This window comes from Leuciscus leuciscus, assembly GCF_965113295.1.
Source record: "Leuciscus leuciscus genome assembly, chromosome: 15".
NCBI classification, from domain to species: Eukaryota; Metazoa; Chordata; class Actinopteri; order Cypriniformes; family Leuciscidae; genus Leuciscus; species Leuciscus leuciscus.
The window spans coordinates 29,487,755-29,496,775 of record NC_138739.1 but is presented as its reverse complement, the minus strand read 5'-3'; the positions used below and the strand labels follow the sequence as shown (position 1 = coordinate 29,496,775).

Sequence of the window (9,021 nt, the reverse complement as noted above, 5' to 3'; positions counted from 1 at the left end):
AATGGCCTTCTTTCATAAAAAGATGTCATTAAACAAATATTTAAAATATAGGCTACTGTCTTTATATTGTTTCTACATTAATTTGGAGTTTAAATGTGAAAATATTACAATAAAAATATATTAAAAACTTATTAGTTATTAGTTTCATGCACTTATGTTAGGTGTGATAATTGCGATTAATTACAGAAAAATTTGTGATTAATTAGTTCATTTGTTTAATCGATTGACAGCACTTATACATACACACGCACACACTATAATTAAAGCTGCAGTCCATAACTTTTTTGGGTTAAAAATGATCCAAAATAATTTTTTGAGCAAGTATAACCAGCCAGTGTTCAATATCTGCTTGCCTTAGCTCGATTCAAAACGGTAAGCTTGTAAATAAGCTTGTAATAATGTTTTTAATTCCAGTGGTACTGGTGGATTTCCGTGGGAAATTCGAGCATGTCTTTGCGTCATTACGTCACATCTGTACACATAAAGAAAGTGTCTCGGCTAGTAGGCTATATTGTGTGTGAGGTGGAGATTTATAGCCTTTTCTCACAGCACTTGATATAATTAAACTTATCAATTTGATGGCGGATCCAGAAAGGTTCAAACGACAATCACCAGTGACAACTGGAGATTCACCCGTTGTAAAACGCAAAAGACTTCGGACTTCGGAGTGGCTACAGAAAAAAAAGAGACTGCAACCGGCCCATGAGAAAACAAGGATAATAGGCTAGTTGCACGTGGCCGCCATGTTGGATTTCCGATCAGCGAGTGTGGGGGTAGACATTACGGTTTCGCATTACGCCCGGTGCAGGGAGCCGGAAAAATGCCAAAAATTATCTCTTATAGTTGTTAATAGAATCAATTATATCACTTAAAATACTACTAAGATCCATATTACTATCACACGAGCCAATGGCAATTAAATGCACGGATGCATAGTCAGATTAATGAATGAAATACGACTGTTCACGAACAGAAGATTGTATCTGACTCATGCTGCATACGCATACTCAATGACAATTATGCCTACTGTAAATATAGTTACAACTGCGATTAGAGTTGTTTGCATAAAATGCACCATGAACATTCACACGTTTGACCTGTGATAGGCTACAATTTATCTCCATAAATACTATTTTCTCAATCTGCGCATATATTTTCACTTACTTCAATTGTTCGATCAATATTATCATCACATATTTTACATTTACATTTTTAACTGTAGTTACAACAAACAATTTAATATAGCTAAGTTTGTGTATATTTTACAAATAGTAAAATACTGTACGTGCTGCTTATAAACACCAGACAGATAATGATTTATGAAACAGATGGTCTTTACTCATCTCACTAGAAATAGAAAGCATAGAAACGCACAGGTGAAATACAACGAACGTCAACGGTCGCCATATTGTGCACGGAGCGAATATCGGAAGGGCATTAAATATAGTCACGCAATGCTGATGTTGTTAACAATTTGAGAACAAAATTTGCACGGTCTGATGTGATATGATAAGTGATCGTTAGATTTAATCAGCGCGATTTACTGCAATGCTTTTTTTCCTTTAGTTGGTCAGAACAAAAGTGGATGTTACTTACTTGTTCAGATTACATTTTCCGGTGAAAATTCTTATGTTGGTCATACTTCCAAAAAGTAGAATCTGTGATTGCGAATGACAGGATCCACACCGGCGCGGCGACTGACAGCCGCACATTCTCCTCAAAACATTGGATTCATCCGCGCTGTGCCGTGCCGAGGCACATCCCACGTAAAGTTGATAATTCCACGAATAACTGCAATTGCAGATTTCGAACAGAGAGGGCGACAAAGAGGAAAAACTACGGACTGCAGCTTTAAATATATAATTAAGAGTCTATATAGAATGTGCACTATCATTAAGACCTCTCTGAACAAGTGTCAGAAAGTATGTTAGCTTTATATTAAGTTTAAATAATTGAAATTAGAAAGCACACTGTTTTATTTCAAAGTAGTGGCGTCTTTACAGGAATAAATGTGAATTTTGACTGCAAAAATGTATAAATAGGGTCACTAATTTGAGTTCTCTTTTTCTCCAGGCGGGTCAGGGTTATGCGAATGACTGCCGACATCTACATGGTGTCTTTAATTCACCCTTTCAAAAGTGAAGTGGGTCAAGACTGCTGTCTTCCTGAAGCTGGTAGGAATCATAGACCTCTTAAAGGCGTCAGGATGTAAGCCGAAATCATAATTTAGCCACTAATTATTCTGTCCAGATGTCCAACATTAGCTCATGACCCTCTTGATCTGTTCACGGTAATACAGTTTTGAGGCTACATCTCGCCCCACACTCGGCTAACTCATCCCTCCCTCCCTCTTCTCCAGCAGAAGTGTAGGTCCTCACCCGAGGAACGCTTACCAGATTATGCTGTGTGATAAGCTTCCTATTTTTCGAAACTGCATGGCGATTTATGGGATTATCTGGGTACTTATCCCGGAGTCGGCTTTGGGCAGCCTGCCGAAATCTCTTAGACTAAAGATTTGGCTTCTGAGCTCTTCTGTCTAATTATTATCTGGAGTGGCCACATCCGTGAGGAATGTGTTCACTTTTTTACACCATGCATAATGTCCGCCCAAAGTGATGCTCGCACACTAACACACTTGGTGAGAAATTAAATGGTATTATTGTATTACTGGTCTTAATCATTTGTTATGTTGCCCTCTAAGATTTTTTAACCTAATTTCACAGTTTGCCTATATCTGTTTAAGCGCACAGGATTTTGTACTATCCTTATGGACCTTATTAGTTCTATCTCTAATTGCACAATGCAGTTATATATATATATATATATATATATATATATATATATATATATATATATATATATATATGAAGAGTTCAGATGCAAAAGCCTCTAAGTGCCATCTTCAATTTTCTTCTAGAATGATCATTTTTATAAAGCTTGTATATTTAAGTTCAGTAATTTCACTTAAATGACAATTAATAGGTCATTTGCATTGCCATTTAAGTGAAATTATTGAACATAAATATACGAGTTTGATAAAAATGATCATTCTAGAAGAAAATTTAAGATGGCACTTAGAGGCTTTTGCATCTGAACTCTTCATATATATATATATATATATATATATATATATAATTTTTTTAATAATTTTTTTTACTGGATGTTTGGTTTATATATTCCAGTAGGCCTAGGTAATGTTGGTTATCACAAAAAAAAAAAAGGGGGATTACAGGAAGGCACTTAAGTGAATAGGGCCATTTTGTAAACCTTACAATATCACTGTTTCAAAAGTTTAGCTTCAAGACGAAAACAATGAGCTTTAACATGTTTTTAGTGTGAAGAAAATCACATATTAACCTTTTCTGTGTAAGGTTATTTCAATGATTTTTTATAGGTTATTTACTTCACAATGCCATAAACCCTAAAATGTACTACATGTAAAAATGCTGATTTTAAACAGCTTTACAACTCAAATAATACACACATTTTAACAGAACAAGTGCTTTTATAAAATGATGATTGACATTTCTGTTTTTAAATCCTGTAAAAATTGGCCTCATTTACTTCCATTGTAAGTGCCTCAATGTAACCTTGAATTTTGCTTATTTTTTAATACAAGAGATTTTTAAATAAAAATTGTTTGTGGTAATCAACATTATGCCACAAATGCTGGTGATTAAGTTCCACTTGCACAGACTCCTTTAAGAGGATGCAATGAATAAGAAAATGCAATACTTTTCATCTAATTTTATTTGTTTTTTCATTTTACAAATAAATGTGCACATATACAAGATGGTTTAGAAAATATGTACAATTTAATTTCCAACACTGTTACATGCAGACATTATTTCAGGGTAGATCCGGTTATATCAATCCATGAAGGGATGGTGTGCGATGTGTCTGAAGTGCAGCCCAGCTCCAGTAGACTCTGGGCAAGAAGCTCATCATTAACGGATGGGATGGTGGGCAACACCAACACGGTGTCCGTTTCAGGCGGCCGAGGGTTTGGTAATGCGCGGGTAGAGCGAAGGGCAGCTGTCCCGTTACTCTGCGGATCCTTCTCCGGGCTCGACGCCGGTGGTAGTCCCCATTAGAGAAGTCTTGAAAGTTGGCTGGATGAATAGCCCAGAAATGGCCCTTGCCATTGTCACTGCGGCCGGCTTTGATGAAGCACTCGTTTAAAGAAAGGTTGTGTCTGACGCTGTTTCTCCAGTTCTTGTCCTGTTTAAAGAGTAGAGAATGTGAATTATGGCTCATATGAAAGATGATACTTGGAGTATGAAAGATCTATAAACAAAATGGTCAGTGTATAAATTATTATCAAGAAATTGCGGAGGGATAGTACAATTTAAGAATTACCCATTACTGAGTATATTATCATGCAAATCTGACCAAAATTGTGTCGTGAAAATTCACTTGGAGTCGAATCTTTTGGTTTTAACGATAAAAATCTGAACGCAAGTCTTTGTCAGATCATGGGATTCAAACTTGGTTTAACAGATAAAGGTCCAATGACTTTGTTAGAAAGTCAATTCAGATCCCAGTTCATAATATTTTGCTGTGGTTTGTGTATCCTTGTCTTTGTGTAGTAGGTATTTTAAAGAAGTGTTTTGCCAAATGCAGTTTGTAAAGGATTACGGTTTTGTAGACTTCCTTAGACTTCCAATTAGAAAAATTGTTTGGTAATGATTGCAAATGTGAAGAACTGCAGTGTAAAAAAAAGTTGCTGCCTTAAATTTCTTAAGTAAAATCAACATGGATGTTTAAGTCATTTCAACTTGAATTACAATAAACTAAATGAGTTGAATCTTGTATAACTTATCAAAAAAGTTGAAAACTACATAACTTATTTTTAATGAGTTAAAGCAATGTAAAAACAAATGTCATAACTTGATCGTAATTGATCATACATTTTTTACTTTTCAAGAGATTTGTAGCAAAATTGCCTAACATTTGCAGACAAACTCTTTGAGGGAGCTTAGTTGCTTTCAAAGGTACATTACCTTGCTTTTGAAGTAAGGATAGTGATCCATGATCCACTGGTAAATATCACACAGCAAGAGTTTCTTTTCTTCGGAATCCAAGATGGCCATGGAAATGAGGGCAATGTAAGACTGCGCTGGCTTCTCATCCGTTCCTTCACTCTTCTCACTCGCCTTCTCGTGTTCCTCTTCACATTCGTTATCTTCGTTTTCCTGGTCCTCCGATTTTTCGCTATCCTGTTCTGAGAGAGTTTTTTGTTCGGTTTCGTCGACTGTGGTTTGAAGACATTCAGATGGAGGGACATTGTGCTCTGGTTCTGCTCTCTCAGTGTTGCGTCCCTTATTGTACAATAGGTAGTCAATGGTGAACTGAAGTCCCAGTTGTTCTCGATTGCTGCGGCATGTGTTGTCCTCCATTTCTGTATTGTTGGATCTCTGTCGCTTAGTGGTTGAAAATTCAATTTTTGGAACCCACTAACATTTTGTCCTGGTTCGACTGTCTTTACGAGAAGCGCAGTTAAAGATTAGTCCAACAAACAATTAATTCGGTAACAGATGTGACGTCAGTCTCCGAGGCATGCGTGAACCGAGTAAACAGGTAAATACGTTCGTTAAGTTGCGTGTTTGTTCGCTTAGCCAACTGTTCAGACCGAACAACAACACCAGTTCCGAATCTTCCTAGAAAGCCTCCTTCTAGATAGACTTCTCTCACAATGACCAGAGAGTTAACGCCACTTAATTTAAATGCTCTGCATATTTAACCACGTAATTAGAAGCAATGTGGGGTACAAGAGTGTTAGAGGCAGGGGGTCTAATTGAGGGGGATTATTTTTTATTAACCCAAGCAAATCTTTGTAATTACGAGAGATTACACAGATTAATGTACACAAATTGTCTCGGGTGGTGCCTGCAGTGGTACAACATGACCTCTGGGTGTGTTTATCCTGTTTGGGTCAAGTCTTTAGGACCAAAACAAAAGCATTCTATATTTTTGATTACTGTAACTAAACAGTTTTAAAATCCGCTTTCATGCACTAATGTCAATATGAATGTTAAAAATTGTATTACAGTATCTTTATTTATGATTTTTTGTTGTTGTGTTCAATCAACAGTTAACAGTTGAATTAGCCTAATATACAGTATCTGCAGTTACTGTGACGCATTTGATGCAACCTTTTAATTTAATTCCATACATTAAAGTTTCATTTTAAGAGAGCATTTCCAATAAAATTTCACATTCACATTTATGCTTTAGGTAGACACTTTTATCCAAAGTGACTTACACTGCACTTCATATTTTCGCACGCTTACCCTGGGAATTGAACCCATGACCTTGCCGTTGCTAGCACCATTTTCTACTGTTTGAGTTATAGAAATTCTTAAAATGACCTTGTGTACTAATGTAGAAATCATTTTTCTTTTTCTTTCAAGTCTATTGTAAAGAAAATACTAATAATAATACTTTAAATAATACTTTTCTTAAAAAATAAATTTAAATTGATTTTCAAATGGATAAAAAAATACTTTAAATGAAATCTGGTGGCAGCATAAAATACATTTAAAAAATAAAAGTGTATCTTTTTATCTACTAAATAAATCTAATATAATAAATGAAAACATAAAATATATTATAAAGTACCTACTGAATGAACAAATGTAAATATTGTTTAAAATAGAATGCATAAGTGTGGCTCTTATAGGCCCTGGTGCTAATTTTACTAACTATTTTGAGATTTAAGACTCACAGTCCACAGGACATTGCGTAACAGTGCAGCACATAACAGAAGTGAGATGGGATTGTGAAGTATCTCATTATTGGTTTCAGTTTAAGTATAAATAAAATCTTTATTTTTCCGTTTTTCTCTGACATTTATTTTTATTTGTTTTATTTTATTTAATAAAAAGTGTTGAACTGGGTCAGCAACTGCAACAAGATTCTTATTTTGCATAATAAAACTTTATACCAGAGGTCTATATGTGAACAAGCATGTTGTATTGGTTTCAGATTATCCAAATGAGTGCCCTAAAAGACTTTGTCAATTAGTTCATTATAGGTCTTTCAAGGTAGTTATTGGATTACATGTGAAACTGTGTTCCTGTTAAAGCCTCTGTTAGTGTGGTTGTTTGTCAGTTGTTGACCTGACACTGGAGTGGACAATGATATTACTGGGACGTGAGCGAGTGATGTCTTCACTCAAAAGGTAGGAGAGTTGGAGCATTTGAACGTGGACTACAGCATATCCCTATGACTCATGTGCATATTTGACTTAAAATAACTGCAAACACACACACACACACACACACACACACACACACACACACACACACACACACACACACACACACACACACACACACACACACACACACACACACACACACACACACACACACTTCCATGTGCTATATGCAGTCCTGTAATGTCAGACTCTTATAATACACATACAGATAAAGAAAAGGAAAGGAAAAGAAAAGAAAAGATTCAAAGAGCTATACTAAGTAATTAGTCTTTTCTACGCTTTTAATATGTGACAATTCGAACTCACAAAGACAGTTCTGTTGAATGTTAATGTCAAGGTTCTAGAAAACAAATGGATTTTTTCTATTCACATACAACCATTTAACAGAACAGTTATTACAATTATATTAAAATAAAATTTACTGAAAATAATATAATTACTAAATGCTACCTGCCTGAATGCCACAAAAAGAAACTTTAATAGATCTTCTAAAGAACATTCTGAAGTTCTTCTCATGGGAAGTGACTTAGCATGGATTTTGTGGGAGAACAGGTGGACTAGACGAATCACTGTCAGCTTTGCAGATCAATGTCATAAATAAATAACCCTGGGGTGACTTTTGCAACTGGTTCATTAATTGAGCCAAACCTGATTTTATTTCACGTTTTCCTGGCTTGTGGTTCCGCAAATTGACTCTGATTGTCACCCTAAATTAGTTTCATTTATTTATCTTATTACACGCAAGTTCTTGAAGTTCTTCAAAACCACTCATTTAAAGAGACAACTTTTAAAAGAGGCAAAGCATTGACAGCAGCGCCATCCTCTGCTAGGACAGAGGATTAAACATACCATAAAGTTAACCAATAATAAAATTTACGTCATCATTTTACTCACTTTTGTGTTGTGTAAAACCCGACTTTTTTCTTCATTAAAACACACAAAAAAAGAGATAATGACAGCCTCAGTCACCATTAATTTTCTTTGTATGTTTTCAGTACAACGAAAGTGAAAGGTTAATGAGGCTGTATTCTGCCTAACAACTTTATTTGTGTTCCACAGAATACGGGTTTGGAGAATCATTAAGTTGAATAAGTAAGGCTGAACTTTCCCTTTTATGTATGACATTATTGAATGACTTGAGAACAGGTATTCTTGTTCTAATAATATATGTATATTGTATTTCGTTTTTTTTTTTTTTTTACGTCTGTAAGGAACAATGTAAACATACCTGATTTGTTCTAGTTCCGCTCATCACGCATAATATTTACCTCAGCAAATTGTTCTCAAACATTCTATGCTTCCCCTCCCCCACCACATACAATAAAGAGAACCACGGGATGGAGTTTCCTAAGGATTCTGGATTCAGTCTCGTGTGGATTTTCCAGACTTGTCTACCCAATTGTACTCAATGAGCAAAGTATGCTCGTTGTATTATATTCCACAATACATTGTAAACGCGATGCGCTTGTGAATATATTTATGAGTAGTTTTAGTGTGTTTCTATAGTCATTTTATGGCTGAAATTACACAAAGCATTCAGTCCTCAACATCACGGCTTTTTGAAACTCATGAAATGGATTTTTCCATGCGGAATGGATCGGATGGAGCCATGCGCTCTTCTTCCACTTGTCTCGGGAAACCCACCTCTCACATCACATCTGAATGCAAAATGCAATGTGCTTTCGCTCTAACACCAGACTATTAAAGTGGGCAAATCAGACAGTGAAGTTCAGGCGACGGTGGGTAGGTTTACAAGCACTAGAGGCCTATCAGAAAGGGTAGACCTTGCTTCAAGTTTT

The 9,021-nt window shown here is 35.6% G+C and overlaps 1 protein-coding gene across 1 annotated transcript; it reads right to left on the bottom strand.

Moving 5' to 3' along the window:
- Nucleotides 1-3,332: 3,332 nt before the first annotated feature.
- Nucleotides 3,333-8,647, bottom strand: foxq2 (forkhead box Q2). Its single transcript, XM_082138673.1, has 2 exons — nucleotides 5,004-8,647; nucleotides 3,333-4,221 (listed from the first exon to the last, which is right to left on the bottom strand). The coding sequence occupies exons 1-2, from the start codon at nucleotides 5,397-5,399 to the stop codon at nucleotides 3,865-3,867; spliced, it is 753 nt and encodes a 250-aa protein (XP_081994799.1). The 5' UTR covers nucleotides 5,400-8,647; the 3' UTR covers nucleotides 3,333-3,864.
- Nucleotides 8,648-9,021: the final 374 nt, after the last annotated feature.

Bases quoted from the DNA above. Each gene is read 5' to 3' on its own strand.
- foxq2 (XM_082138673.1), bottom strand. From the start codon at position 5,399: ATGGAGGACAACACATGCCGCAGCAATCGAGAACAACTGGGACTTCAG. The intron at 4,222-5,003 runs GTAATGTACCTT...CTCTTTAAACAG, and splicing joins ATCCTTACTTCAAAAGCAAG to GACAAGAACTGGAGAAACAG.